This window comes from Hylobates moloch, unplaced genomic scaffold (assembly GCF_009828535.3).
Source record: "Hylobates moloch isolate HMO894 unplaced genomic scaffold, HMol_V3 SCAFFOLD_14, whole genome shotgun sequence".
NCBI lineage: Eukaryota > Metazoa > Chordata > Mammalia > Primates > Hylobatidae > Hylobates > Hylobates moloch.
Window position 1 is genome coordinate 94,737,941 of NW_026652289.1, and position 18,642 is coordinate 94,756,582.

An 18,642-nucleotide genomic window follows, 5' to 3' on the forward strand; every position below is an offset into this window, starting at 1 on the left:
GGGAGGCTGAGGCTGCAGTGAGTTGTGATCGCACCACTGCACTCCAGCCTGGGTGACAGAGTGAGACCCTGTCTCTAAAAAAAAAAGTAATTTCTGGCCTAGCAAGGTGGCTCACGCCTGTAATCCTAGCACTTTGGGAGGCTGAGGCGGGTGGATCACTTGAGGTCATGAGTTAGAACCAGCTTGGCCAACATGGCGAAACCTCGTCTCTACTAAAAATGCAAAAAAATTAGCCGGGCATGGTAGTGGATGCCTGTAATCCCAGCTACTTGGGAGGCTGAGGCCGGAGAATTGCTTGAAACTGGGAGGCGAAGGTTACAGTGAGCTGAGATCATACCACTGCACTCCAGCCTGGGCGACAGAGTGAGACTCCATTTCAAAAAAAAAAGAAAAGTAATTTCCTGGAAAGATTATTTGGTACAGACTTATAAATTACTTTTTTCTTATCTATTTAAATACTGCATCCATAAGCCTCACCAAAATGAGACTGGAATTTGAATCAGGGAGTGAGATAGTAAAGATTCAAGCTAAACTTGAACCTAGTAGGGCAAAAAAAAAGGGATAACCAAGGCTCAGCACTGCGGGGAGTGGAAACCCCATTGAAAATTCCTGAGGCTTTTGCTCCAGCTGAGCCTATTTATTCTAACCAAGCTGGCTCAGCTTTTCCTTATCTTGATTTCAGCACAGGTAGTCTTGGCAATGTCCTGTTTCCAAGCTCTGAGTTTTTTGTTGTTTTTTTTTTTAATGTTTTAATAAGAACATTTTGTGAAAATCTTTCACATTCTGTATTGCTACATGGCTCCTAAGTTTGTAAATCTGGGCTCACATCAGAGTTACTCAGAAGCTTTTAAAAAAATAATTATGTTCATTTTGGAAAAATGGCTGGAGGTCTGAGGCCGGGAAATTACCGAGACCGAGACATTCTTGTACCAGAAAGCAAGATACCCTGTTTTCAAAAAACTAAGGGAATGCCATGTGATCCAGCAATTCCATACCTAGGTATCATCCCAAGAGAAATGAAGCCTTAGGCCCACATAACAAGCTATCTGCTAGTGTTCGTAGAAGCTGTATTCCTAACTACTCAAAACTGTACACAACCCAAACGTCCATCAACTGGTGGAGACATAAGCAACTGTGGTAAGCTCACAAAAAGGAATAGCACACAGCAATAAAAAAAAGAACTACGAATGCACACAACAACACAAACCAAAAGAATCATGCTAAATGAAAGAAAAACTCTAAAAGCTACATACAGTCTGACAGCATGTTCTGGAAAACACAAAAGTATAGGGATGGAAATCAGATGAGCAATTTCTATAGGCTTAGAGTCGGGGAGGAGAATGACTAGAAAGGAGCATGAGAGAACTTTTTGAGGTGATGGAAAAGGTTTATATGTTGGTTGTAATAGTTACATGACTGCATGCATTTGTCAGAATTCATAGAACTGTGCACCTAAAAATGATACATTTTATGTAAGCATACCCTAATAAACTAATGGGGCCCCAGGAGCTGACTTGAAGGGGCTCCCAGTGGCCAATTTTGAACAGTTTGAACACCAAAAGCAATGATGAGAGACGTCTAGTTTTCAGTTCTACACATAAGGAGACTTAGAAATCACCATTCTGTCCTAACAAGTTAAAAGCTAAATAAAGCTTTTGGTTATTTTCCTTCCCTCAGGAAGGAAAGAATTAACCGAAAGGAAAATAAACAGCTCGTCTTAGAGCTGAAAGAGCAGTGAGGTCACAGGACGAACCACTGCCCCCAAAATTGGAAAAACAGACCAGCAAACATAGAGAATCACAGACTTACCAGAGTCAAAACTGCCGAGCAGAAACCTCTGAGGGAACAGGTCTGTGTAGGAAAACCTGAACTGTAATTGACGAATTGCTAGAGGCTCAGTGCAGTCTGAGAGTCAAAAACTCCAAAGAATCCAGTCACGGGGGGCGCCCACTTTGTGAATTTTCCCCCCAGGAGCCCAACCACACTCTCACGGTAAACATTAGAGACAAATCTCCTCATGCTTCTGGCAGGAAGAAGGGAAAGAAACCATTCTGAAATAGGCTAGAGCACCCTGTTCGTAACGCCTGCCCACAGGAGAAACTCATTAACCAGAGCCTCACCTGCTGGGGTCTTATCAGAGCTTACCTAACCTGGGGGAAGGAAAACACCCAACTCCAGCCCACTCTAACTATCCTGTTCCACCAAAGGGGGTGTAGAGGGACTGAGGAGCACTTGTGAAGTTCGTAGTCTGGAGGCTTAAGTTCATTAAAAGACCGAGACCCACTCATAGGATTATGGAACACTCCCCCTCCCCCTCCACCTCACCACCCCATCATTAAGGTCTATTTACGTCCGTTTCTCTTACCCAGTTCATCCTATCTGGCTATCAGGAAAAAGTTACAAGGCATACTAAAAGGCAAAAAACACAGTTTGAAGAGACAGTAAGCATCAGAACCAGATAGGGCAGGGGTGTGGGAATTATCAGACTAAGAATTTAAAACTGATGAACGCACTAAGGGTTCTAATGAATAAAGTAGACTGCATGCAAGAACAGACGGTCAATGGAAATCCTAAGAATGAACGAATGAACCAAAAGAAATGCTAGAGGTATCCTTGTTAGTATAGTGGTTAGTTTCTTTTCTTTTCTTTTTTTTTTTTTTAACTACTAGAGGAAAAAACTGCATCTTCTAACATGTGAAGAATGCCTCTGATGGGCTCATTAGTAGACTGGACACAGCTGAAGAAAGAATCGCTGAGCTTCAGGAACCTCAGCAGAAACCTTTAAAACTGACAAGAAGAAAGAAAAAAGACTGCGCCAGGCACAGTGGCTCATGCCTGTAATCCCAGCTACATTGGGAGCCCAAGGCAGGTGGATCACTTGAGGTCAGGAGTTCAAAACCACCCTGGCCAACATGGTGAAACCCCATCTCTACCAAAAATACAAAATTAGCCTGGCATGGTGGTGTGGGCGTGTAGTCCCAGCTACTCGGGAGGCTGAGGCAGGAGAATCGCTTGAACCTGGGAGGCAGAGATTGCAGTGAGCCAAGATCATGCTACTGCCCTGCAGGCTGAGCAACAGAGTGAGACTCCATCTCAAAAAAAAGAAATGTTAAAAGAAATCCTTTACAGAGAAGGAAAATGATATAGGTCAAACACTTGAATCTACATAAAGAGCACTGAAGAAGGAATAAGTGAGGGTAAAATGAAAACTTTTATTTTTCTTATTATTAATTGACCTAACATAACAGTTTATTCAAAACAATAATAGGTACAATATATTCAATTATGTATGCTTATGTATATATCATATATATTCTTGTGTATCTTTATATATAAGTGAAATGAATGACAGCAATGATACAAGGAAAGCAGTATGGTGTAATTTGAAAGTGGACCTGGATTAGTTGTAAATGTATATTGCAAACTCTAGGGCAACCACTAACAAATGTTTTAAAAAGTATAACTGATGTGGTAATAAAGGAGAGAAAATGGACCCATATAAGATGCTCAATTAAAACCACAAAAAGCAGGAAAAGAGTGGTAGATAAAAACAGGAATACAAAGAACAAAGGCAACAAATAGAAAGCAGTAACAAATAAAACAGATATTTAACCCAATGGCATCAACCATCACTTTGAACGTCAGTGGTCTATATACATTAATTAAAACACAGATTGTTTTAATCTGTGAATCAAAAACAAAATTCAACTATACACTGTGTACAAGAAACATACTTGAAATATAAACACACGTAGAGCCTAAAAGTAAACAGAGGAAAGCATACCATCCTACCACTAAGAAAGCGGGAGTAGCTATATTAATTTCAGACAGAGCAGCCTTCAAAGCAAAGAAAGTGACTAAGGATAAAAAGGGCCATACATAATGATAAAGGGATGAATTTTTCAAGAAGAAATAGAAATTATTAACATATATGCACCCAACAACAAAGGGTCAAAATACATGAGGAAAAACTGGCTGGGCACCGTGGCTCATGCCTGTAATCCCAGCACACTGGGAGGCCGAGGCAGGTGGGCCACTTGGGGTCAGGAGTTCGAGCCCAGCCTGGCCAACATGGCTAAACCCTGTCTCTACTAAAAATACAAAAACCAGCTAGGTGTGGTGGCACGCACCTGTAATCCCAGATACTCAAGGCTGAGACACAAGAATTGCTTAAACCCAGGAGACAGAGTTTGCAGTGAGCCAAGACTGCACCACTGCACTCCAGCCTGGGCCACAGAGCGAAACTCTGTCTCACACATACACACAGACACAAAGGAAAAACTGATAGAACTGCAAGGAGAAATAGATGAATCACTTTTATAGTTGGAGATATCAACACACCTCTGTCAGAAATGGACAGATCCAGTAGGCAAAAAATTAGTAAGGACATAGTTAAACTCAACGACACCATCTGTCCATAGATGTAATTGACATCTGTAGACTCTTTCACCCAACAACAGCAGAATATATATTATTCTCAAGCTCACATGGAACATTCACCAAGCTTCTAGCTAGGCTAAATAAGAATAAGTTAGACCTTCTGGCCTAAGGTATGCTCGTTAAAACACACTTTAACAAATTTAAAATAATAGAAATCATACAATGTCTGCTCTCAGACCACAGTGGAATTAAACTAGAAAGAAATAACAGAAAGATAATTAGGAAATCCCCAAATACATGGAGAGTAAACAACACACTTCTAAATAACACAAGTCAAAGAAGATATCTTGAAAGAAATTTCAAAATGGGCTGGGGACAGTGGCTCACGCCTGTAATTCCAGCACTTTGGGAAGCCAAGGTGGGAGAATCTCTTGAGCCCAGGAGTTCAAGACCAGCCTAGGCAACATAGTGAGGCATCATCTCTATAAAAAAATTTTAAAAATTAGCTGGGCATGGTCCTGGCTACATACCTTTATCCCAGGTATGCAAAGCTTGTCCTACATTGGAAAAATTAATGAAATCTATCACATAGGCCGGGCGCGGTGGCTCACGCCTGTAATCCCAGCACTTTGGGAGGCTGAGGAGGGCGGATCACAAGGTCAGGAGATCGAGACCATCCTGGCTAACACAGTGAAACCCGTCTCTACTAAAATTAGAAAAAATTAGCTGGGCGTGCTGGTGGGTGCCTGTAGTCCCAGCTACATGGGAGGCTGAGGCAGGAGAATGGCGTGAGCCCGAGAGTCAGAGCCTGCAGTGAGCCGAGATCACACCACTGCACTCCAGCCTAGGCGACAGACTGAGACTCCGTCTCAAAAAAAAAGAAAAAGAAAAAGAAAAAAAGAAATCTATCACATAATTAGGTTAAAGGAAAAAAATCACACACACAACCAAATCAACAGACACAGAAAAAGTGTCTGACAACATCCAATACCCATCATGATAAAAACTCTCAGTAAACTAAGAATAGAGGAGAACTTCTTCAACTTAATAAAGAATGTCTACAAATAATCTACAGTAACATCATACTTAATGGTGAGTAACTAGAAGCTTTCCCACTACAGTCAGGAGCAAGGCAAGGATGTCCCCTCTCATCACTACTTTTCAACATTGTATTAGAAGTGCTAGCTAATGCAATAAGAAAGACAAGAAAATAACAGTTATAGAGACAGGGAAGTAAGAAATAAAACTGTCTTTGTCTACAGATGACATGATTGTGTATGTTGAAAATCTGAAGGAATCAACAAAAAAACTCTCAGAAATAATAAACAATTATAGCAAGATTGTAGGATACAAGATTAATATACAAAAAGTATTTTACACATCAGCTTTGAACAAATGGAATTCGAAATTAAAAACATGGCTGGGCATGGTGGCTCATGCCTGTAATCCCAGCACTTTGGGAGGCCAAGGCGGGTGGATCACCTGAGGTCAGGAGTTCAAGACGAGCCTGGCCAACATGACGAAACCCTGTCTCTACTGAAAATGCAAATCTAGTTGGGTATGGTGGTGCATGCCTATAATCCCAGCTACTCAGGAGGCTGAGACTGGACAATCACTTGAACCTGGGAGGCAGAGACTGCAGTGAGCCGAGATTGTGCCACTGCATTCCAGCCTGGGCAACAGAGCAAGACTCCGTCTCAAAAAAAAAAAAAAAAATTTAATTTAATTTAAAATAAATTTAAAAAAACACAATACCATTCACATCAGCACCCTCAAAAATGAAATACTTAGTTATAAAATTAACAAAATATGTACAAGACCTATAGAAGGAAAACTAGAAAATTCTCATGAAAGAAATCCAAGAAGAACCTAAATAAACAGAGAGATATATTCTATATTCATGGATAAGAAGCTTCAATATTGTCAAGATGTCAGTTTTTCCCAACTTAATCTGTAAATACAATGCCAGTATTTCCAAAGCACCAAAAATAATTATTTTTCACCTAAAAAGGTATGGATCTTTACATTTTGTGGGCACATATTTTCGAACGGCCTTACAGAGATATAATTCACATGCCCATGCCAATAATTCACCCATTTAGAGTATACAATTCAATGATATTTGGTATATTATGTTATTGTTTTTAAATTCTGATAAAATATATACAGCATAACAAAACTTTGCCATTTTAGCAATTCTAATTATACAATTCATTGGCATTAATTATTCACAATGTTGTGCAACAGTCATCATTATTTCTAAAACGTCTTCATCATCCAAACAGAAACTCCATAACCTTTAGTAACTCCACATTCCTGCTCCCCCTAGTCCGTGCTAAGATACTTCAGTGAAGGTCTGTTAAGGTCTTTGGCATATTTTAAAAATTGGGTTGTTGGTTTTCTTTTCTTTTCTTTTTCTTTTTTTTTTTGTTTTTTTTTTTTTGAGACAGAGTCTCACTCTGTTGCCAGGCTGGAGTGCAGTGATGTGATCTCAGCTCACTGCAACCTCCACCTCCCGGGTTCAAGCAATTCTCCTGCCTCAGCCTCCCAAGTAGCTGGGACTACAGGTGCATGCCACCACGCCCAGCTAATTTTTTTTGGATTTTTAGTAAACATGGGGTTTCACCATGTTGGTCAGGACGGTCTGATCTCTTGACCTTGTGATCCACCCGCCTCGGTGTCCCAAAGTTTTGGGATTACAGGCGTGAGCCCGGCCAGGTTGTTGGTTTTCTAATTGTTGAGTTTTAAGACTTGACTTCCCTTCCCTTCCCTTCCCTTCCCTTCCCTTCCCTTCCCTTCCCTTCCCTTCCCTTCCCTTCCCTTCCCTTCCCTTCCCTTCCCTTCCCTTCCCTTCCCTTCCCTTCCTCCCCTCCCCTCCCCTCCCCTCCCCTCCCCTCCCCTCCCCTCCCCCTCCCCTCCCCTCCCTTCTTTTCTTCAGTCTCTTGCTTTGTCACCCAGGCTGGAGTGCAGTGGTGAAATCTCGGTTCTTGCAGCCTCCACTTCCCTGGTTCAAGCCATTCTCCTGCCTCAGCCTCCAGAGTAGCTGAGACTACAGGCACCCACCACCACGCCCAGCTAATTCTTATTTTTTTTGGTAGAGACAGGTTTTCACCATGTTGCCCAGGCTGGTCTTGAACTCCTGAGCTCAGGTGATCTGCCCACCTCAGTCTCCCAAAGTGCTTGGATTATAGGCATGAGCCACTGTGCCTGGCAAAATTTCTTGTATATTTTCAATAGCAGTTATTTACCAGATGTCTTTTTTTTTTTTTTTTTCCATGGCTTGTTTTTTTCTTTTTTTTTTTTTTTTTTTTTTTTTGAGACGGAGTCTCACTCTGTCGCCCAGGCTGGAGTGCAGTGGCACAATCTCGGCTCACTGCAAGCTCCGCCTCCCGGGTTCACGCCATTCTCCTGCCTCAGCCTCTCCGAGTAGCTGGGACTACAGGCGCCCGCCACCACGCCTGGCTAATTTTTTTGTATTTTTAGTAGAGACGGGGTTTCAACGTGGTCTCGATCTCCTGACCTCGTGATCCGCCCGCCTCGGCCTCCCAAAGTGCTGGGATTACAAGCGTGAGCCACCACGCCCGGCCTCCATGGCTTGTTTTTTATTCTCTTGACAGTGGTTTGTAGAGCAGAAAATTTTGACTTTAATGGAGTCCAGCTTATCAATTCTTTTGTAAAGTAGGCCTTTGATGTTGTAGCTAAATAGTCATTGCCAAACACAAGATTATCTAGATTTTCTCCAGTGTTATCTTCCAGGAGTTTTGTAATTTTCTGTTTTACATTTTGGTCTGTGATCCATTTTGAGTTAATTTTTGTGAAGGGTGTAAGGTTTGTGTGTGGATTCTTCTTTTTTTTTTTTTTCATGTAGATATCCAGTTGTCCCAGCACCATTTGTTGAAAAAGGTTATCTTTTCTCCATTGTATTACCTTTGTTCCTTTGTCAATGATCAGTTGATTATATCTTTGTGGGTCCATTTCTGAGCTCTCTTGTCTATACCATTATTTTTCTATTTTTTTTTTTCACCAATACCACATTGTCTTGATTATTCTGGTTTTAAAATAAGTTTTGAAGTTTGGTAATGTCAGTCCAATTATGTTTTCCTTCAGTATAGTTTTGGCTACTCTGGATCTTTTACCTCACCCCATAAACTTTGGAATCATTTTGTCAATATCTGGCCGGGCGCTGTGGCTCACGCTTGTAATCCCAGCACTTTGGGGGGCCGAGGCGGGCGGATCACGAGGTCAGGAGATCGAGACCACGTTGAAACCCCGTCTCTACTAAAAATACAAAAAAAAAAAAATTAGCCTGGCGTGGTGGCGGGCGCCTGTAGTCCCAGCTACTCGGAGAGGCTGAGGCAGGAGAATGGCGTGAACCCGGGAGGCGGAGCTTGCAGTGAGCCGAGATTGTGCCACTGCACTCCAGCCTGGGCGACAGAGCGAGACTCCGTCTCAAAAAAAAAAAAAAGAATCATTTTGTCAATATCCACAAAATAAGTTGCTGGGATTTTGATTGGGATTGCATTGTATTTACAGATCAAGTTGGGAAAAACTGACATCTTGACAATATTGAAGCTTCTTATCCATGAATATAGAATATATCTCTCTGTTTATTTAGGTTCTTCTTGGATTTCTTTCATGAGAATTTTCTAGTTTTCCTTCTATAGGTCTTGTACATATTTTGTTAATTTTATAACTAAGTATTTCATTTTTGAGGGTGCTGATGTGAATGGTATTGTGTTTTTTTTAATTTATTTTAAATTAAATTAAATTTTTTTTTTTTTTTTTGAGACGGAGTCTTGCTCTGTTGCCCAGGCTGGAATGCAGTGGCACGATCTCGGCTCATCTGCAGTCTCTGCCTCCCAGGTTCAAGTGATTCTCCAGTCTCAGCCTCCTGAGTAGCTGGGATTATAGGCATGCACCACCATACCCAACATGTTTAATGAAATGTATGTCCTAATTCGGTGATGAACTCGGGTTAGGCATGTTTGGTATGAGGATGAAACTTTGTAGTGCGTAGATCTGTTGCTTAATCTAATATCAAGCTTAATATTTTCATGGATTTGTAGGTCCCAAGAAAATTTAAGCTATAAAGTTCTATATGTTATTTCTCATGAGGAAGATATTTTGCACTTTTAAAAACTAGTCCATTCAGCCTTTATTTACAAAGAAAACTAGATTAGTGTTTCCCACGCCTGGCTGACCACTGGAAATGCCAAGTAAGCTTTCCCAAAAGACATTCTAATTCATTACCCTTGGAGTATGTGCCTTAAAATCTGTGTCGTAAAATCTTCCCAGATGATTCTGATGACAAGTAAGTTTGGTAAATACAGCTACATTCAAATACTAACTAGGATGTCCTCCATGGGACACCTAGCACAGTGCTTGGCACAAAGTAGACAATATTAATTGAACAAGTAAAAGAATGAAAAATGAAGTTGCTGATAAAGGTGCAGGACTATCCCATTTCAAGGTCATTAATTCTACTTACCTTTTTTAGAGCTTCATGAAGTTCATTTAGGACATAAATCAAGAATTCCTGAGCATCTTGTTGCGTCTTTTTCGTAAATGCTGGGTAGAGGTTGCCAAGAGCTGACCGGAATATTTCTGGTGAGACACAGTCTGAGTCTCCCAGCCACATGTCTGTCATCAGGTAGGCAAAAGCAGTGGCAACTTCACTGCAATCACTTGGAAGAAGAAACGGATATGTTTCTGGCTGATTTAATGAAAAGAAGCCACCTAATCACCCAAGCCTGGGAAATTAGTCTCAAAATGGAAGAGCGTGGTGTCTCATGCCTGTAACCCCAGCACTTTGGGAGGCCAATGCAGGAGGATAGCTTGAGCCCCCAGAAGGTTGAGGCTGCAGTGAGCTGTGATCATACCACTACTTCACCCCAACTTGAGTGACAGAACAAGACTCTGTCTAAAAGAAAAAAAAGGAGGCCAGGCTCAGTGGCTCACACCTATAATTCCGGCACTTTGCGGGGCCGAGGTGGTAGGTTGGGAGGGGTGGATCACTTGAGGTCAGGAGCTTGAGACCAGCCTGGCCAACACGGTGAAACCCCGTCTCTACTAAAAATACAAAAAAACACAAAAATACAAAAAAAATTAGCCAGGCACGGTGGCACATGCCTGTAATCCCAGCTACTCAGGAGGCTGAGGCAGGAGAGTCACTTGCACCGGAGAATAGAGGTTGCAGGGAGCCAAGATCGCACCACTGCACTCCAGCCTGGGCAACAGAACGAGACCCTGTCTCAACAACGACAATAAAACAAAAAAGGAGCTGCATTCATTTCTTGGTTGCCCTTCCCACTTTTACTTACTCTAGCACGTTATCTGGGAAGCTACAACCTCTACTGACTTGTTTGTTTATCTCTTAATAGGGATTCCAGAGTTCCCTCTCTGACATCACCTGTGGGGAAGTGGGGGTGGGGGCTGGGCTGCAGGGAATGCAAATGGTCTTACTTTTGAAGAGCGGTGATATACTTCCCGGAGAGAAAGTATTCCACCAGCGGCAAGACGCTGCAGAGACACTGTAAGATGGCATTCATGTAGCATGTGTTGCCCAAGTTCCGCAAGCCAGTGACGCCCTGAAAACGGGGCTGGTTCCCATCAGCCTCCTTAACTGGAAGGGTATCATAGTAATCTGTGCACTCTGCACTGTGTTGGTGCCACATAGGAAGAAAGGGTTTTGAGAGAACAAAATATGTAAAAATGACAATAAGCCTCTCTTAATATGAAATAAAGAAGAGTTCTTAATAAGACTTCCTCCAAACACATTCCCTAACAAGGACAGGAAGTATTGGAACTTGGAGTCTAAAATTGTATTATGGCGGAGCACAGTGGCTCACACCTGTAATCCCAGCCCTTTGGGAGGCCGAGGTGGGAGGATTGCTTGAGGCCAGGAGTTTGAGACCAGCCAGGGTAACATAGTGAGATCTTGTCACTATTACATAAATAAATTAAATTAAATTAAAAACAAAATTACATTACGTAGACCAGAATTGTGAACAAGTACCTGAAGCCAAATAAGACAGATAAAAATTTCTTTCTAAAATTAAAGCAAGACAACTGACAACTTGCTGGGCAAGCAATTAAATTATTATGATTATTAATAGTTAATAAAACAATAGCTATCAGGTAGTGAGCCTGGCACTATTTAAATACTTAACATGCATTTTCCCATTAAATCTTTCAACAATTGTGTAAGGTAGGAACAATTATTTTTACATCCCATTTTACAGGTGAGATGTCAGGTTTAAATGATTTAGTCATTTAATCATGGGGTGTGTGGTGGTATATGTAAAAAAAGGAATATCCACCTGTCTGTTTAATTCCCTCCCTCTCTCCCAACATATCTATCCATTAAGATACTTGGATTTATAAATATTAAGATTGTCTATATATATTAAGATTGTCTATATATATGTGATGTATATATGTATATATTTGTGTATATATGTATGTATGGCATATATATTGAAGGCATAATATATACACATTAAGAGAATGAATATATATATCTTAAGAGCACACATATGTGTATATGTGTATGTATATAGCTATATACATATAAACACACACACACACATATATACACGGAGAGGAGAAAGAGCACAGACTTTGTAAAAATATAGACCTTAGTTTAAATCCCAACTATGCCATTTACTAGTTATAGGATCTGGGATTCTAGGTCTGTTTCTCATCTATAAAAGAGGAATAATATCATCTGCCTTATAGGATGGTTGTGAGGATTATGCAGGTATCATGCAAGGTACTTGACACAGGTTCATCAATAAATGACACTTTAAAAATTTTTTTAAGTGACTGGTCTAGGATGTCCTTCCCAGTAAGCTACAGGATTAGAGTGTTCATGTGAATTGGCCAGACCTGCCTGCACAGAGAGAACACTGAGGGTTCCGAAGGGGATCTCCTCTCCCTGCACAGAGCTTCCTCTTATAATTTTTTGTATTGTGCCAGGCAGCCTGGTATCTATGTCCTCTCAGATTTTTCTTTCCATATATTGTATCTAAAGTTGGGGATCCATGAGACAGTGACCTCACCTCATACATACTTTGAAGTACGGTTATGCCAGTTTGAAAAGTGTTCACTGTTATAAGAATGGTCATTTTCACTTTTACTCACTGATACCACAGGAGGTTCTAGACTGTCACCCTTTAGGAAGGACATGTATTTATTGCCAAGATATTAGGTACAATCTTCCTTCCTTTCGGGGGACCTCCCATGGGTCACACCTGGGAGAACCCTCCTGAATGCAGCGTGTGTCCTCTGACTCCCCTGAGCTTGACCTTCCCATCACTGGGCTTATCTAGAAAGCTGTAGTAGATCAAGGCTCACAGGACGTAGTAGATACCGAAGTCATCTGCAGGGAGAGACCGCTGAGAAGCCATTTTAATGGAACCACGTTGGACTTTCGCTTCTATTCAGGAGCTACATCTATTCCTTTCAACTTCATTTCTCTGAGCCTGTTAACGCTGGCTTTTTGTTTTAAACAATTGATATGCTCCTCTCTCTTCCAGTAGCTGCAAATTTATTTTCACCTGTATCAGGCACCACTCCAGCTTGGATTTTCCATACATCATAATCCTTAACATTCACCTTCAAGATTCTATCATGTTGCCATGAGACACTGTTACTGGGTTGTCTGAAATGTTTTAGAAAGATTAGGCTCCAGAGAATGAACTACACATATAACCTCTCTTCCTTCTTCCATCACTCAGTTTCTCTTGTGTATATATATATTACACACACACACACACACACACGTGCACAAAAGATTTACCACCACTGAGTTAGTGGACACTGCGGCAACCCTGCCTGCTCTGGGCACTCATTCCCCCTTCCCAGCGACTACACCACACCTAGGAGCCCTGAGGGAATTTCGAGGACTTCCACTTCTATTCAGGAGCTAGATCTATCCGGACTGAATACCAGATCAGAAAAAAAAACTGCCATAAAAGAACATTATGGGAACAATTGATGAAATATGAATATGGATAATATGCAGATAGTTTTTTCTATTAATGTTGAATCTTCTGAATTTGATAAGACTGTACTGTGTTTATGCAAGGGCATGCCCTTGTTCTTAGAAAATACACACTGAAGTTTTTCGGGGCACAGGGGCATGATATATGCAACCTATTTTCAAACGGTTCAGGAAGCACACAGGGACCGGAGAACGGAGAGGAAGGGGAGTGATAAAGCACATACTATAAAGCCAGTGCACCCACACGCCAGCAGTTGGTGAATCTGAGTGAAGGCCCACTAAAGAGCACTATTCTTGCAACTCTTCTGCAAGTTTAAAAAATTAAAAAGAGGCCGGGCGCGTCGGCTCACCCCTGTAATCCCAGCACTTTGGGAGGCTGAGGCGGGCGGATCACGAGGTCAGGAGATCGAGACCATCCTGGCTAACATGGTGAAACCCCATCTCTGCTAAAAATACAATTAGCCGGGCGTGGTGGCGGGCGCCTATAGTCCCAGCTACTCGGGAAACTGAGGCAGAAGAATGGCGTGAACCCGGGAGGCGGAGCTTGCAGTGAGCCGAGATCGCGCCACTGCACTCCAGCCTGGGCAACAGAGCGAAGACAACGTCTCGAAAAAAGAAAAAAAAATTAAAAAGAAAGAATATAGTAGATATACTTTTTGCTAAAATGGATTTCTCTCCAGATATATGACTGGTAAGTCAAAAAAACCAAGGTGTTGAAGAATCCATAGTATGCACCCCAACTTATGTCTAAATGGTTAAAAAAAAAACCCACATATATTCTCAGGCTACACAAAGATACTAAGAATATTCATTCTTTGACACCTGGATAAGGAATCCTGGCAAGCAGAGACGTCCTCTCTTGCAGGTATTTGATATTTGTGATGTATTTACAGAGGTATCTCTCCAAGTCACCTCAGTGGTGGTTCTGCAGGACTTAAATCCTGTAAACTTGCTCTATTTGTCAGTGAGGCTCTCCCAAGTCCTTCACTTTCTCCTAATCAATAGGGTCTTTTAAAAGTTTCATTTTGTATTTGATGCTGGTAAGTAAAAATACAGTTATTTGTCATATATTGGTTGTCTATCCAGGAACCTTTCTAACCTGACTTACTCTTTAATTTTTTAACTTTTATTTAAATAGAGACAGGGTATCGCTATGTTGCCCAGGCTAGTCTCGAACTCATGGGCTCGAGCAATCCTTCCACCTCGCCCTTCCAAAGTGCTAAGATTACAGGTGTGAGCCCCTGCATATGGCCTAACTTGACTTACTTAAGTCTAATTTTTACATAGGTTCTTTGGATTTTCTATAAACACATTCAAGTTGTCTGCAACAAAATTAGTTTAATTTTTTTCTGAGTCTTCTTACCTTCTTTACTAGTGAGGACTACCAGTAAAATAGTGAAAATAGTGAAAAATAGTGAATATAGTGAAAAATAGTGAACATAGTAAAATAGTGAATAGAAGTGGAGATAGCTAATTCCTTAACTCAGAGAGAAAGCTTTGGATAATTCACCATTAAGTATGATGTTTGCAGTCATAGTACTGAAGAGTTGTAATCATGAGTGGAGAGTGTGACCAGATTTCTCTGTATTTACTGAGGTAATCATGAGATTTTCTTCCTTATTCTGTTATTGCTGTTCATTATCAATGATGGTCACATATTAAACTAACCTTCTATTCCTCAGGTATATTTTGTTTGTGATGTAGTTATTATTTTCATGAATTGTTGGGTTCTAGTTGTTAATCTTTTTGTTCAAGGGTTTCGTATCTATGTTCATGAGTTAGATTATCTACGTGTTAATGCTCTGTGCTCTATAACAAACTACTAAGCTTAGTTTAAAACCAGACATGGGGCTGGGTGTGGTGGCTCATGTCTGTAATCCCAGCACTTGGGGAGGCCGAGGTAGGAGGATCGCTTGAGTTCAGGAATTCAAGACCAGTTTGGGCAACACAGTGAGAATATCCCCCAACCCCATCCCCATTCCCCCTGACCCCACACCCCACCCTCCCTCTACCAAAAAAAAAAAGTAATAATTAGCTGGGCATGGTGGTGTATGACTGTAGCTCCAGCTACTCAGGAGGCCAAGGTGGAAGGATCACTTGAGCCCAGGAGGTCACGTTTGCAGCGAGCTGTGATTGTGCCATTGCACTCCAGCCTGGGTGACAGAGTGAGACCCTGTCTCAAAAAGAATCCCAAAAGCCGGGAATGGTGGCTCACACTTGCAATCCCAGCACTTTGGGAGGCCGAGGCAGGCAGATCACTTGAGGCCAGGAGTTAGAGACCAACCTGGCCAACATGGCGAAATCCTGTCTCTACTAAAAATACAAAAAGAATAGCTGGGCATAGTGGCGTGGGCCTGTAATCCCAGCTACTCTGGAGGCTGAGGCAAGAGAATCCCTTGAACCTGGGAGGCGGAAATTGCAGTGAGTCAAGATAATGCCACCGCCCTCTAGCCTGGGCAATACAACAAGACTCTGTCTCAAAACAAAACAAAACTCAAAAAGGAAAACCAGATATAGTTTAGCTAAGATCTCACATTGCATTTAGTTGTCATGTCTCTTTTAGGCTCCTTCAACCTGAAACGGCTCTATGTATTTCCTTGATTTTCACGAACTTGACTTTTGAAGATTACTGACCAATTATTGTGAAGAATATCCCTTAATTTCTATTCAGGAGCTACATCCATCCGGACTGAATCCTAGATCAGAAAAAAAAAATTGCCATAAAAGAACATTATGGGAACTATGTTGTCTGATGTTTCCTCATGATTAGATTCACATTATGCATTTTTATGAAGAATATCACAGAAGCGAAGCTATGTTCTTATTGCATTGTATCAAATGTTATACAATTTTGATTTGTCCCAGCACTGGTTATGTGAACTGTGATTAACTGTGGTAACTTGAATGAGGTAGTGTCTCCCAGGTTTCTCCAATGTAGTTTTTCCTTTTGTAATCATCAGGAAGCATTTTGCAGGGAGGACTTTAAGACTATGTAAATGGTCTGTTCCTCATCAAACTTTCATACACTAGTTTTAGCAATTGATGTTTCTTGGCTGGATTTTTGCTATGGTGATTGCCAAGTGGTGATTTTCTAATATAATTATTCTGACTACATTCATCTGTTGGTACTCGACTATAAAGAGAAGTTTCTCCATTTCTTTTTTTTTTTTTTTTTGAGACAGGGTCTCACTATCCCCCAGGCTGGAGTGCAGTGGCACAATCTCAGCTCCCTGCAACCTCCGCTTCCCAGGCTTAAGCGATTCTTCAGCTTCAGCCTCCTGTGTAGCTAGGACTACAGGCGCACGCCACCAATGCCTGGATAATTTTTGTAATTTTTGTAGAGACAGGGTTTTGCCATGCTGCCCACGCTGGTCTTGAACTCCTGAGCTCGAAGCGATCCACCTTGGCCTCCCAAAGTGTTGGGATTACAGGAGTGAGCCACCGCACCTGGCTGTCTCTGTTTATTCTTTTATTTTAATCAGCATGGACTCACAAATTCCCGTTTTGTTCAATGGATTACATCTGACATTTTATTTATTTATTTTTAAATTACACTTTAAGTTCTGGGATACATGTGCAGAACGTGCAGGTTACATAGTTATACGTGTGCCATGGTGGTTTGCTTCACTCATGCTATCCTTCCTCTAGCCCCCAACTCCCTGACAGGCCCTGGTGTGTGATGTTCCCCTCCCTGTGTCCATGTGTTCTCATTGTTCAACTCCCGCTTATGAGTGAGAACATGTGGTGTTTGGTTTTCTGTTCTTGTGTTTGCTGAGAATGATGGTTTCCAGCTTCATCCATGTCCCTGCAAAGGACGTGAACTCATCCTTTTTTATGGGTGCACATCTGATATTTTCATGTTTTTGTGTGTGTGTTTTTTTGAGACAGGGTCTCGCTTTGTTGCTCACTGGAGCGCAGTGGCGTGATCTCGGCTCACTGCAGCCTCAATTTCTTGGGCTCCAGCAATCCTTCTGCCTCAGCCTCCTGAGTAGTTGGGACTACATGACATGCCCAGCTATTTTTTAATTTTGTTGTAGAGACGCGGGTTTCACTATGTTGCCCAGGCTAGTCCTGAGCTCTTGGTCTAAAGCTCAACCACTTTACCCTCTTAAAGTGCTGGGATTATAGGTGTGAGCCACCGCGCCTGGCCATGATTTATTTTAGATGTTCAAATTGTCACAAGGTTAGCCTGCAGGAAGCCCTTCAAGATGTCTTCTGGATCCATTTGACATGTCCTCATTGTTCTTTGAGCACTTCTTTTTTTTTTGGCACAGCAAGAGCTTCTAGAGTACCATTCCTGCCCCAGTCCTGGAGTCAGGTGTTTCTCCGAGTCCTGGTTCCTTTTAGTGAAGAATGGTATTTAGAAACCAAGATCTGGGAGCTGGGTATACTCATGTTATTACAGCGTTGCTGCTTCCAGGTCCTCTATGCATACATACATCCACAGCCATAGGTATATCTCTCTACATTTTTTTTTCAGTATTACTACCATACTGAATACATTTTGATATTTTGGGAACCATGAATTCATGCCAGTAATTCCAATTCCAAACCTACATTTCAGGATTTATTCTAGTTTCCTCCCTTTTACATATTTACAACCCCATCTCCAACAGAGAGGCACTTCCATTGTCCTCAATATATTTCCTTATTTGATCAACCCCTCTGCATATAACTAATCTCCTGTCGCTGCTGACATCAACCCCACTCCCCTCTTTACGCAACACACAAGCACTATCCTCACCCTGTTTTGCTGACACTCCCCACCAGGTCACTGTTGCCTCCCAACATGAACACCTATGATTTGGTCTGAAACCTAATGGATTTTAGACTAAATTATGAATGAATGAAGATGAAAGGGACCTGGGGCCTGGTCTTCTTGTTAGTGTGTGTGTGTGTGTGTGTGTGTGTGTGTTTGAGACAGCATCTTGCCATGTTGTTAGGCACCTCCTGAACTCCCATGCTCAAATTATCCTACTGCCTCAGCCTCCCAAGTAGCTGGGATTACAGGCGTGAGCCACCACTCCTGGCCCTAGTGGATTACTTTGTAAAAATCCTCTCCTTCCCCTCAAACTTTATTTCCTTCTAATGGCCAAGAAGTGTATTGTTTTTATATTCTATTTATTTCCTTTAAATATTAAAAAAAAGTAACCTGTTACCATAATCTACTTGGGTCTAAGGTTTGAATAGCAAAGAATACTGTATTATCCCAACCTATTTGGTTTCTAAACTCTGGATGCCACGAGTCTGTGTGAAAA

At 41.6% G+C, this 18,642-nt stretch overlaps 1 protein-coding gene across 1 annotated transcript in view; it reads right to left on the bottom strand.

The window, feature by feature from the left end:
• USP50 (ubiquitin specific peptidase 50) overlaps positions 1–12,788 on the bottom strand; it is a 43,485-nt gene extending 30,697 nt beyond the window's left edge. Inside the window, exons 1-5 of the mRNA XM_058427208.1 lie at positions 12,736–12,788; positions 10,843–11,037; positions 9,869–10,064; positions 1,810–1,870; positions 1,254–1,344 (exon numbers count right to left, since the gene is read on the bottom strand). Of these exons, the coding sequence (XP_058283191.1) occupies positions 1,254–1,344; positions 1,810–1,870; positions 9,869–10,064; positions 10,843–11,037; positions 12,736–12,788 (596 nt within the window). The remainder of the gene's footprint in view (positions 1–1,253; positions 1,345–1,809; positions 1,871–9,868; positions 10,065–10,842; positions 11,038–12,735) is intronic.
• Between the last annotated feature and the right edge of the window lie 5,854 nt (positions 12,789–18,642).